The 13,964-nt window shown below is 36.0% G+C and overlaps 1 protein-coding gene across 2 annotated transcripts; it reads left to right on the top strand.

Annotated features, from left to right (window-relative positions):
* On the top strand, positions 1-9,869 carry LOC107719367 (dihydroxyacetone phosphate acyltransferase-like). Of its 2 annotated transcripts, XM_016526773.1 has the most exons (16): positions 1-82; positions 1,184-1,360; positions 1,437-1,613; positions 1,688-1,817; positions 2,075-2,202; positions 3,051-3,126; positions 3,203-3,354; positions 3,452-3,582; positions 4,686-4,909; positions 5,748-5,996; positions 6,794-6,873; positions 6,943-7,083; positions 7,944-8,043; positions 8,178-8,271; positions 8,359-8,420; positions 8,534-9,869. In XM_016526773.1, exons 1-16 carry the CDS (start codon positions 71-73, stop codon positions 8,575-8,577), a joined length of 1,977 nt encoding a protein of 658 aa, XP_016382259.1. In that variant the 5' UTR covers positions 1-70; the 3' UTR covers positions 8,578-9,869. The 2 variants fall into 2 exon arrangements, 1 of the variants encoding a protein (XP_016382259.1); XR_001637510.1 differs by lacking the exons at positions 8,359-8,420; positions 8,534-9,869 and having other exon boundaries at positions 7,930-8,043; positions 8,178-8,259.
* Positions 9,870-13,964: the final 4,095 nt, after the last annotated feature.

Genomic DNA, 13,964 nt, shown 5'->3' on the forward strand with positions numbered 1-13,964 from the left:
TGTCGGCAGGTTCACTGTCACATCAGAGGAGAGAGAGAAGAACAGATTACCTGCTGCTTCTGCATGGGACATGGAGCGACTGGTATGAACATGATCTGTCTGTTGTTTAGTTATCTTTTTTGATTTATTTTATTTGCTCCGGACGCGTATTATAATAACGAGAGTAGAGCGACACAACGCGACGTGCCAGAACTATATCGCTTTTGTTATAATTAACGAAGAACGCTTTGAAGTGTAACGTTACACCGCTTTGGTGGTTATTATAGGCTAGCTAACTAATTTTAAGTAGCCTACCTGTGCAGTATGAACACGGTGAGAAAAGCGGTTTTGTTTCACTTTTTGTTTCGCTTCCTTTATTGAAAAAGACGGAAACCTTTATAAACTAGCTACGCAGGACGCGTTTTTAGCTTTTTCATAATAATTCACCTTTCTGAATTCTGAATAATTTGAATTATAATTAGAAACAACATTTTGTTTGTTTCTGTGTTTGAGAAGTAGACAAATAACGCCCCACAAACGTTTTTAAAAGCTCTTATTCGAATGGTTTGTTTTTAGCCAGCTAAGTTAACAAAAAGACGTTCTAAGAACGTTTAGCTAACGTTCCCATTAGGATATAAAACGGTATTTCTGAATGTTCTCTAAACGTTCCAAACTTCCAGTTTTTTAAAAATGTTTTAAAAACATTATGCAAACGTTAAGAATGTTCCATTTCATCATTTTGCAAACATTATGGGAACATACTTTTGAATGTTCTAATACAAATCGTAACAAATACGAAAGTTTAACTAAAACGTTTTAGAAAAAAATGTCTATGAAAGATGTATAAATAACGTTTTTGTGCAAACGTTATTAAAGACCAGATAAGTTTAAATGAACGTTCTATTAACATTACTGGAACATAACTTTGACCTTTAACCATTGTTATCTGGGTATGTATTAAAGCGTTATATTGCCGCTTTGAGTCTACTTAAACCTATTATTTAGGCAATTTCACAATGTTTTATTTTGGTTGTATAAAATTAAAATATAATTTTTTTAATCAAATTTATGTTAATTTTGGGCTGTTCAGATATGTAAACCTAAAAGCAACCAAAATATGTTTTGCACTCGCTGGTTTGATACTGTTAATGTATGAGCTATTTAAATTTCGACTTTATTGAACATGCAATATTGTGTGTATTAGAGTGCTGAAGCTGATGGCTTCTTTGACGTTCTGGAGGAGAGGAGGCGGAGCAGTGACTTAAGCTACGCCTTCCGGACCTTTAACCCTCAGCCATACCGTGGGGCCACGCCCATTTCAGCTGCCGCTCTAAACAGGATGGTGCTTGAATCACAGTACCTGAGCTACGTCATACAAGAGGTGAGAGAGAGAGCAATGGTTATTAAAGGAAGATGTCATACAAGTTTTTCTCACCGTCTCTCGCTCACACACACAGATCATGCTTGAGAGTGAAGAACCGCGTGAGGCGCTTCTAGAGGAGGCTTCTGCGCTGCTGGACGAGATGAGTCAAAACCTTCAGTTGGGATTCATTCGTCTGCTGGGCTCCATAATGAACAAAGTTTTTAAGAGCGTCTTCAGCTCTATACACGTCAATGAGGATGGACTCACACGGGTGAGAGTTTCTGTCCTTTTAAAAATGTATTCTCTTTTAAAAGGAATGCTTCACTGAATTCTGTCATCATTCAGCTCCAGCAAGCCATTCAGGAGTATCCCGTCATCCTGTTGCCCAATCACAGGAGCTACATGGACTTCCTTGTTCTGTCTTACATCATGTTCACTTATGACCTCTCTATCCCCGTCATTGCAGCTGGAATTCGCAAGTATCTACTGATTTTTTTATGTAATTGTAGGTGGTCAGGTTATATTTTGAATGTACTTGGATGCACCAAGTAATGACCGACATTTTCGACAAATATTTGAAATGCCACTAAATGCTGTCATGTTAAAACACAAACATATAATTGCTTTGTGCACCACTAAAGGTGGATTTAATAACTTGTATTCCAGCTGTGGTAGTAAATTATTTCTCTACTCACAACTATCCAAATCTGTCCATGTTTATTTCTCTTACAGCTCTGATGGGGATGAAGCTGATTGGTGAGATGTTTCGGCGGTCAGGAGCGTTCTTTATCCGTCGTGCCATTGGCTCAGACAAGCTGTACTGGGCGGTGCTTTCTGAGTACGTCAGAACCATTGTGCGGGTGAGAATTTAGTCCGTATTTTATTATTAGAAATTTCTAGAAATTACTGTACACTACCACTGTATACTAAAAGATGACTGTTATGCTCACAAAGGCTGCATTTTTTGTTTACAAATACAGGATAAACACTAATATTGTGAAATATTATTACAATTTAAAATTGAATATGTGAATATATTTTAAAATGCAATTTATTCCTGTGATCAAAGCTGAATTTTCAGCATCATTGCTCCAGTCTTCAGTGCCACATGATCCTTCAGAAATCATTCTAATATGCTGATTGCTTATTATTATCAATGTTGAAAACAGTTGTGCTGCTTCATATTTTTGTGAAAACCTTGAAACATTTTTTTCAAGATTATTTGATGAATAGAAAGTTCAAAAGAACAGCATGTATTTGCAATAGACTTTTTAAAGTAAAATTATGAATGCCTTTACTGTCACTTTTAAACATAAATAGAGTTTATATTTTATACAGGGGTGTACAAAATAAATTTTTTATTTAATATATTTAATATTATATCTTTTTATAACACTTATAATTTTACACTGTTGAATGTAATTTTTAACAAATCTCAAAATATCAATTTTCATACTGTATATTATAAACTCACTTGTGGAATTTAAAATATTAGTTTTAGTGCTTTATTTTTAATTTATTACATCAAAATTATTGCATGATCCTGGTCCTATTTTGCACAATTAATCAGTGCACATTATTAAAGAGCCCTAAAAATACTCCTGAGTAAGTATTTGGAAATAGCTATTGTATGTTGTACTACAAAAATGCTTATTTAGCCCCCAAAATATAATTAGCGTTGACACTCACAGTAGTTGTTTTTCTGCAGACAGGTTATGCTCCATTAGAGTTTTATGTTGAAGGATTACGTAGCAGAACGCTGAAATCTCTCACGCCAAAACTAGGTAAGCTTGTGGTTAAGATGGTAATCTGGAAATGTGGGGTTCTGCATGTTCTCCAGCTGTGTTTGGATCCTCACAGGAATGTTGCACATGGTGCTAGAGCCTTTTTTTAAAGGAGAGGTGTTTGACATCAGTCTGGTGCCCATCAGCATCAGTTACGAGCGTATGCTGGAAGAGTCGCTCCTCGCTCATGAGCTGCTGGGTGTGCCTAAACCAAAAGAGACCACAGGGGTACAGTCTGTGAAAAACACAAAGAGAGCCAAAGTCTAATGCATTTCAAAATATATAGGAATGAACTTGGTTCTGAGCTCTTGCTGTGCATCTGCAGGCTTTGCTGAAGGCCAGGACTGTGCTGAAGGAGGATTATGGCTGCATGCATGTGTTCTTTGGCAACCCTGTGTCAGTCAGAGACCTGGTGAAGGGAAAAATAAACTGCAGACAGTATAATCTGGTGCCCAGGTAATAAAAACACTAGAGTTAGTAAACTAAACTAAACCTAAAACATAAAAAAAACAAAAATAAAAACCACTTTCATTACTTGAAATAAAATACATTTTAATTGAAATAAAATATACAAACTTAAGCTTATTTTATTTCAACTTCTTGCCTAGACAACACTTCTCATTTTTATGAAGTTTAACTGGATGTAATAAAATAACTAAAACAAATAAAAATGAACAAAATCTACATAAACATTACAAAAAGTAATAAAAACGACAAAACAAACTACAATAAAAACTATGAAAACCGAAAATATACAAACGAAAAGGAATTCAAAATATGAATAAAAATTCTAATAGTGTCTCTGTGATTCACTCACACACTTGTCTATTTAAAAAAAAAAAAATACTATGTGAAATTGCAGTGAAAAATTATTTAAATTGCTGCTTCCCAAAGCTGGGCTATTTATTATGAATAAAATATTTCAATATATGTATTTAAGTATTTAAATATTATTAAATAAAAACAACAAAACTTAATTCAATGAATAAATTGAATTAATTGTTTAAGCGTTTTTGCAGTTTTGTTATGCTTTATGTTTATATTTTATTTTTGTCCAAAAATTTTGCCAGTCTGATCAAATAATGAGTCAAAATAGAGATTTGAACTATTTTCCTGCCAGAGTGTTATTTTTAAATTTCCAGCCACCATTTTTGATCATGTTCACAAATCTTTCATGACACATTATTTTGTTGTATGAAATATTATATATCCCAAAAAAAAAAAAAGAACAGAGCCTCTGTTTAAAGAAATTTAGATTTTTGAAAACAAGGATTGGCAGAATAACTCAATAGTGTTGTGCAATAAATGACAGAAAATATCGTCAGTGGTGGGGAAAGAGTTAAAAACCATGATTGATATTCAGTCCCCGCACTGCAAATGCAAGGTCAAGTTGAGTGCAGTGCATTGTGGGATATACAGTATTATGCACAGTGTGTGTCTAATGCCATCCTGCATGTTTTTTGCATCTTGGTATTCCATGCAAACTACACAAAGTATACATACTCCATACTGCAGAAGTAGTAGTATGCTCACTCTTTTTGCTTCTGTCTCTTTAACAGAGACCTGCCTACGAAGCCCAGTAAGGAGATGCAGGAGTTTGTATCTGGTCTAGCCCACATGATCATCCGTTTGCAGGAGAGAAATGTGGTACTGAGCGCCTGGAACCTGATGGCCGTGGTTCTCCTTCAAAACCTCCAGGGCATTGATTTGGACCTGCTGACCCATAAAACCCTGTGGCTGAGGAGACTCGCCCTGCGGTTTGGAGCTCATCTCAGATGGCCCAGTAAGGATGCATGTAGAGATGACGCTCTATAAGTAAACGTGGGATCGCATTACACAATCCTACAAAAATACAATCAGCTAGTGGCTTCAGTGCTTTATAGACAGCTTTTGTTGCATGCTGTCAGTTGGCATAGAAAGTATTTTTGACTCATTTGTCAGTTTGAATAAGAAAAATCCTATTTGCACTGATGTACTTACAATCGACGTCTACTGTATAAGGCAAGATGTTAAAATACAAGCCAAAACTGAAGATTACACAAAAATACATGAGATGAGTGTGATTAAAATCACTTACGAACTGTTCAAAATTATGGCTCATATTTCACCACCTATTCGGACCATGTAAATGCAGTTATTTCTGATGGATGTTGAAAAACTTGATCATAACCAGAACTTCATCAGTTTCTAACAAATTTCCCAATACTAAAAACAACATTTAGACAACTTTACAGCTCAAATAATACATATTTTTGTACAGAATAATTGCTTTTACAACCGTAAACCCTCTGGAATGTCTCATAGACTTCCACTGTACTGTAAGTGCATTATTGTAAACACATTTCAGCTCGCTTTTAGAAACTGACAAATGAGTCAAATTATTTTCTGCCATAAAATCAACAGCAGATGCTGTCCACAGACAAAGCACTAACATCATAGAATTTAAGCTGTGTACTTCTCTACGGTTGGAATATTCATGAGCTCTTTCCAAAGGTCTCTAACTAGTTTAGTTTTCTGTGTAAACTAAAAAAACTAAATCTACTTTTACAGTGTTTATCATTTAAAAGTATATTTGTGTATATCAAAACATACCATTTTCCCCTCGTTTTTTTTATTTGAAGAGAATGTTTCGGATTCTGAGGTGATGTCATCGAGCATGAGCCTGCATCACTCAGTTGTACGCTGTGAGAGGGGGCGTGTCTATTTAGTGGAGGAGGAGGGGCCGGGGCCTGTCACTCAAGAGGAGGGCGTGTTCAGACGTGCTGCTGCTGTGCTCATGTGCGCCTCCTACAGGAATCAAGCAGTACATGTATTCACAAGACCAGCTATGGTGGCGGTTGCTATGACAACAGCTGCAAGCCATAGGACAGGTGAGTCGTATCACAGGAAGTCAACTACGTAGGGCCCTATGATTTCTGCAATGTGGACAGAATCCTGGAATCCAGTCACAAAAATGGAATTTATTGTATAATGCGGAATTTGATAATACAATTGTATTAAATCATAAAACAAAGAAAGCATAAAGATTCAAACAGTTCTGTAAATTCAATTAGACATCCTTTTTTATTATTAAAAACGTATATAAATTATTAAAACAGAATCCAAATTTGGGGAATATAATAAAATGGATCTATAATAAAACAAATATATATATTTTGGGAAATAAAATCAATTTGATCTTGGGAAAAAATTAAATGGATTTCATATGGCCCAAACTATATCCCAAATGCTGACTTTTTTCTTTTGTGGGAAATTGAGGAATTTCCAAGAAATTATTTTTCATACATGGAAGAAAGTCTATTGATTTCTAAGCACCATAATAGTGTTGCATGTGACTATTCAAACTTAAAACAGAAGATTTTCAGTGAATAAATGACTTAAATGTCTGTTTGATCCTTACATAGAGCTATTGTTCGACTCAAGAACAGTTAGGATAAAGCACAAAAATAGTATTTACTATTTCTATTGTTCTTTTGGCACTTTTTTTGTCATTTTTTGAACTCAACAGCCTCAGTCCCCATTCACTTTAAATGTGAAAAGAGCAGCGTGCTTACGTTTTGTTCTTTCAGAAGAAAGAAGTCAAACAGGTTTGGAATGACATGAGGGTGAATAAATGAATTATTATTGTCAAACATTTGAACCAATGCCACTGTTGTTTACTTTCTAGATGACATCTTTAATAATTTTACGTTCCTGCTGGAGCTCTTTTCCAATGAGTTAGTTGTAATTCCTGGTCAAGCTCTTCAGGTGAGTCACACTGTTTAAATAACGCTGTTAAACACATGACATCCATCTAAACATCCGTTTCTCTCTCAGGACTTTGAGGAGGGCTGTTCTTTGCTACAGGAGTCTGGTGTAATCGGCCGCTCTGATGAAGAGATCTATGTGAGAGACAATGGCCAAGAAACCATCATCTTCCTCAGAGCGATTCTGCAGCCCTTCATTGAGAGCTACCAGGTGATTGTTGTCGTTTACACAATTGTCCAGGCAGTTCACCATCTGCATTGGCTAGTAACAATATGTTTGAATGCACCAGAATTAAAGGAATAGTTCACCCAAGAATTAAAATGAGCTGAAAATGTACTCACCCTCAGGCCATCCAAGATTAGGATGAGTTTGTTTCTTCATCAGATTTGGAGAAATGTAGCATCACTTGTTCACCAATGGATGCTCTGCAGTGAATGGGTGCCGTCAGATTGAGAGTTCAAACAGCTGATAAAAACATCACAGTAATCCACAAGTAATCTACACCACTCCCAGTCCATCAGTTAACATCTTGTGATGTGAAAAGCTGCATGTTTGTAAAAAACAAATCCATTATTAAGGCGTTTTTGACTTCAAACCGTTGCTTCTGGCTAAAATATGAGTGCATTATCCATATTAACGCTGTTATTAACCCTGTTGTTCTCGCACATCAAAATCCACCAACATATTTGTTTAGAACTGTTTTCACTCGTAAAAGAGTGCTTGATCTGTCCATATTTCTCTCCTGATTCAGACAAGACAACTTTTTCACTGGACAAAACAATATTATGGATAGTTGACTCATATTTTAGTCATAAGACATCAATTGATGGACTGGAGTGGTGTGGATTACTTGTGATGTTTTTATCGGCTGTTTGGACTCTCAATCTGACGGCACCCATTCACTGCAGAGCATCCATTGCTGAGCAACTGATGTAATACTACATTTCTCCAAATCTGTTCTTATGAAGAAACTAATTTATTTACAGCTTGGATGGCATGAGTACATTTTTCAAAACGTTCATTTTTGGCTGAACTACTCCTTTAATATAAATGCAGCTGTGTGTGTCTAGGTGGTGTTTAGGTACCTGTGTGAAGAGAGTTCGCAGACATTGAGAGAGAAGACGTTTTCAACCAACATCCGCAGTTTCATCATGAAGCTCCTTATTTCAGGTGTGGGTCATTTCCAGTTGGAGATTTCTGGCAATATCTGTGAAATAATCTTGTGACTTATGTAACAGATTAATGAAATCAGATGATGCTATAATTAAAACAGATCATTATTGTCAGTATGTCTCTCTTATCAGGTGAAGTTCAGTCGTATGAGTGTTTATCGTCTGACCTACAGAAGAATGTTCTCTCAGCTTTGCTCAGGATGGCTGCTGTGACCAAAACTAAAGTGTAAACCGCTTCAACACACATCTAAGAAATGAAATTTGAAACTGGAATAGGAATAAGATAATTATAACGTCTTACTTTGTTTTTCAGTGATGACCAGAATGAGTTCAGAGTGAATAAATCTGCGGTGAAGAGAATATGGGACATGCGGAGTAAGATTATCGATTGCTTTTTGTTCTGATCTACAGATTTCTATTGCAAATTAAAGGGTATTTCTGCTCCATTGTGTAGAGTAATGTGCTGTACATCGTCCTCTTCATTACAGGTAATGGATGGACCCCTGAGATCAGTGTAGACGCCAGACTGTGATGAGAAGAATCAGACGACAGCAACTCGCAATTCTTTTATTGTAGAATTGCTAATATGTATAAGTACTGTATGAGTTTTTAGTGTCAAACACAGAACAAACCTGCAGTAGCTGCTCTAAATGTAGAACATAATTTATTTTCAACTCTTATTGCAGTATAGATGATTTAATTTCATAGATGATGTGAAAATCATACAGATATTAATGGTATTCAACAGCAAAAAACACAAAGATATTAAGGTGTGCTCATCTTTAAAGTATGAATGTAAAAATGCATGTTTAACATGTCATTTATCAGGTTTTTAATTTTGATAACTGTTTAATGAAATCATTTTCTACTTGCGTAATTGTTAGCAAAAAATATATTTTTGTATGATATTGTAATATCTTGATTACTGCTGTATGTAAAGAAACATGAAATAATAGTTTTACAAGATGAGAACAGAAAGCCTTCAGCCATACACACAGATATGCTAAGATAAGTGTACATAAACAAACAAAAAAGAAAAGTGCCAAAAAGATGGTACTTCTTTGATTTCTTTTTTGAGTACTTTTTGTGTACATCTTAAAGTGGAGTTTCAGAAAGAGTGTGGTCTAATTCAGTGCCTAATTCACAAGCAAGGAAATGATTAGCAAAATGGTTAAATCGTATATAGCACTTTTCAAGTAATAGTTCCCAAAAAGAAGATTGCATTTTCATTAATGCAATCAGTGGTCAAATCAATACGCCAAGCTTTAACCAAGTGTTGGCCGGCACGACGCAGGTGTAACGGCACCAGATACAGCTGACACACGGCTGTGGCTAATGCATGAAGAACCAAACCACACTCGCCAATAGTTTTTCCTGCGAATGTGAAAGACTCGCATATAAAACAAGCAAACGCATAGATGTTAATGTTTAAAAAGTTTACACCTAGAGTATAAAATAAAAAAGGAAGACTAATTGTGACTTTCAAAAAGAAGTCACAGTTGTGAAATACAGTAACAAAAATGGCAATTATCAGAAATAGTTTTAAATTGTGAGAAACACCTCTCACGATTAGGCCTACTTGTTTTACTTCGAGGCAGCGCCATGTAAATACACGAAGGAATAGGCTATTTAAAATCCATCTTAAGTGTCATATTTACCATCTGCGAAAAAAATAATCCAAATAACCAACAGAATCCACATTCTGATGATGGCTGTGATCCCGGACAGACGTGAATATGGAATGGCAGTCTGTTCGTGAGAAATGAAACTCAAGACACGCCACATCCCAGCTGTTTATCCTCCCACAGTACGAGGCAGTTGTGAGTTAGGAAATGTCATACTAACATTATGACATAAATGCATAATATAATATTATATAGATAAATAACTGTATATTTAAATACAACATTGAATTACTGAACACTTACACATTTTTGACCGATTACAATTTAAGTTTTTTTTATTAGCTAGTAAACTAGTAAAACTACACATTCTGAACAATTATAGTTTTAAGCAGTGTATTAGGACTTCGTTAATATGCTACACTCTAAGAAAAGTGTACAAACGGGGCACGATGTACTATGTTAATATGAAGACATTTTCCATATTGATTTTTCCACAGGTTTTTCTTTACCTGCATTTTTAATACGCATTGTATTTTGTGTTTTTAGGTTACATGGGTTACACAACGGATAAGGGATAATGTCCTGGAAAATTACTAGTACCTTTTCCATTTTTCTAGATATTTTTCTTAGTGTACTAACTGATCAACAATCTCAGGTACAAGCTACTAACAAGGTGTATCATAAATGAACAATTATTCAATTATTATAAATATTATTATTAAATTGAACAATTGCAAATAGCAGCTTCATGTGATCCGTGTACTGCTAGGCATCTTTGGTTTCCACTTTGGGTGTGATTTTGATAGAAATGTCACTTATCAAAAGTATAGCTAAAAGTTGCCAAATAAGTTTTAGAAATATCTAAATTTGTTGCTAGGTGCTTTTGAAAGAAAAAGTTGCTAGGATAGTCTGAAAAGTTGCTAAATTTAGCAACAAAATTGCTAAATTGGCAACACTGCAGTAGTCCAGTCGGAGACAAGTCACATTATGTGGAGCACCGCCCCTTTTTGGGCGATTTCACTATGGCCGGGTACTTTTCGCTTACTGTTTTTCGAATACTATTCGGACATACTGCTCGCCTCACATACTGTTTTTTCGCCTACTCAGGGACAGAGCCGCTGAGAAACAGAGTTGCAACACTCCCATAGGCTTCCATAGGAACTGAGGAATGCGGAAGTAACGCGTGTCATGGAGCTGCTGAGTTTCAGTGAAGACTGCCCATTAAAGGAATACAAGGAGTTTCCCTGAATGCAGTTGGTTGACTTGTGTTTTTTTTAAACGTTATTTTATTATTGGGTTAAATTCCGTATTTGCTGGCCTTTTTTAACATTCACTTATATTGTCTTCTTACATAAATGTCATAAAATAATACTGGGATGTGAGTAATTAATCTTTTTTAATTCAACATTTAAAAAAGCAAAACTTATAAACATTGAGTGTTTGATAATGTCTAAATGTACAATGCAAAACATAAAATAAATAAGCTATTATGACCAGTAAAACTCTTTACAGCAACTGGAGTAGAGCTAAATATATCTAGGCTAGATTTATGAAACAGCCATACGGGCATCTAGTGGTTAAACCATGGCATTACATAGGAATATTATTTTTCTGGTGTCTAATTTGCCTCTTCGCACTGGAATGTAAAAACATTTTCTCTATTTTAACCCTAAATACTACGCTAATTGTAATATAAATAATAAGCATATTAGAAAAAATATTAATGCTGTCTCTTCATCACTCCCCAGAATAAAATGCGATTGAAAAAACTTAATCAGCGTAGTTATCAGTACACAATAAATGCACATGATGTGTTAATAATCACTAGAAATAGCTGCAAATATAGTGAAACTGCTGTCTATCCTACTTAAACCCAATCAAACTTATTGACAGCGCGGAGTTGTTTGGAACTATTGAGAGCTCCATTAACCACGTGACCGTGTGGCGGCAAGATCAAAGCGTGTCGCAACTCTGTTTCTCAACGGTTCCGCTCAGGGACGGATTATGACGCAGCGGTGCCCTTAAAGGCCCCCCTCTGTAATTTTTCCTTTTTAATTTGAAATATTTCCTAACCTGTTAACTCGATTCTCAAACATGTGTAAGTAAATGCATTTTGCACCTTTATAGATCATGTTAGTTGATCTACTTTATAACGGCCATGGGCAAAGTAGCCTAATGTTAGTGTAATCCATTAATTACGCATAAAACCCGTCTCTTTACTTAAAAGGATAGTTCACCCAAAAATGAAAGTTCTGTCATTAATTACTCACCCTCATGTCGTTCCAAACCCGTGAGATCTTCATTCTTTTTCGGAACACAAATTAAGATATTTTTGATGAAATCCGAGAGCTCTCTGACCTTCCATAGACAGCAAGGGTCGTACCACGGTCAAGGCACAGAAACGTAGTAAGAACATTGTTAAAATGGTCCATGTGACATCAGTGGTTCAACCGTAATTTCACAAAGCTACGAGAATACTTTTGGTGCGCAAAGAAAACAAAAATAACAACTTTATTTAACAATTCTTACCATCTAACGCCATTATCTAGAGTAACACGACGCATGCGTTGTGTTACTCTCGATAATGGCGGTAGATGGTAACTCGGGGAAGAAGAATTGTTGAATAAAGTTATTTTTGTTTTTTTGCACACAAAAAGTATTATCATAGCTTCATAAAATTACGGTTGAACCACTGATGTCACATGCACTATTTTGTCAATGTTCTTGGTACCTTTCTAGGCCTTGAACATGCTAGGACTATTGCTGTCTATGGAGGGTCAGAAAGCTCTCACCTTTCATCAAAAATATCTTAATTTGTGTTCCGAAGATCAACGAAGGTCTTACGGGTTTGCAGCGACATAAGGGTGAGTAATTTATGACAGAATTTGAATTTTTGGGTGAACTATCCCTTTAAGTACCAGATAAGGGTGTCCTGCCATAAAATATTTGTAATACTACTGACTTTGTATTTAGCGTGAATTTAATAAAAACATAGTAAGTTACTATTACTAATTATAACACTTTTATTGCACAGAAAGAGAGCAAAGAACATTTACATGATCAAAGAAGATTATCACTGACTTCAGTCTAGCCAGAGTTCAAGCACTCTCAAAAACTTATATTATTATTATTATATTAAATTATAATCACTGAAGATGTTTACACTGTAAAATTAATATCTTACTTACATCTTACGCACATCTGCACTTTTGTTGTTTCTGATGAGAGAATTCGCCAGAGAGCAGAATTCAGTCAGCGAGCGCGCGCACTGAACAAAACAAAGGTGTTTTAGCGATGACTCATCTGAACGCTCAACAGAATCGTGTGTGATTGGTCATAATGCGCAGCGCTGTAAAAAAAAAAAAAACGAGTCTGACTCTGGCTCAGCGCTAGCCAAAGCGCGAACGCAGGTTTGAATTTGGCAGCTGATGATGTGCCGCACTGAACGTTCTAAACCCACCGCTGTGATCGTATCAAATATAAAAACATCATTCGGCTATTTTTTTGCCTTTTGGAAGCTGCATTCAAAATCCACTTGGCTCAAAAATCTGAAGGACCACGTGCCCCCTCTGTCTGAATGGGCATGCCCTCTGTCCCCCACGGTTGAAATCGCGTTCTGGCAGGTGCTGTATTTCGGCTGGGCCCCCCTCTGGTCTAGTGCCCGGTAGGCCCGTGTGTTAATCCGTCCCTGCGCCTACTAACGTTATATAGAAGGGAAGTATGCAATTTCAGACGCAGCGCTAGTCTTGATACGATAGAAAACAGGTAACAGCACCTTTAAAGGAATAGCTTGCCAACAACAAAGAAATTCTGCCAACTCAACAAATAGTAATATCCCAATGCAGCAATCGTACTACTCTGACAGTTTCAGTAAATATATTAGATATTAAATCTACTTTTGTGTTTCATAGAGGTCATGAGGGTAAATTATAACAAAAATGTCATTTTCGACTGAAATAGCCTATCCCTTTAAAACTTGTCAACTGTTTTCAGAGGATGTAGAAGGCCTGAGTTTCTTTTTTCCTGTGAAGTGATCAACAGTATTTATTCCTCCACCTGTCCTCTTTGTTTCTGTAATTCCTCTCTCGGTTTCTTCTGTTCTTTCTCCTATTCATCCAAATCCTCTTTAGAAAGCAGCATCTTTTGGACACAATGAGAAACAGCGACGTGTCTGACAGCGACACACAGAGTCGACACGACTGCCAGAAACTGAGAGAGAGACTCCCAGAGCAAACTCACTCCTTCCAGGAAATGAACAGAGGCTTTTCTAAAATACCAAAAAAGATACCTTGGC

Source organism: Sinocyclocheilus rhinocerous, unplaced genomic scaffold (assembly GCF_001515625.1).
Source record: "Sinocyclocheilus rhinocerous isolate Xijiao unplaced genomic scaffold, SAMN03320098_v1.1 scaffold303, whole genome shotgun sequence".
NCBI lineage: Eukaryota > Metazoa > Chordata > Actinopteri > Cypriniformes > Cyprinidae > Sinocyclocheilus > Sinocyclocheilus rhinocerous.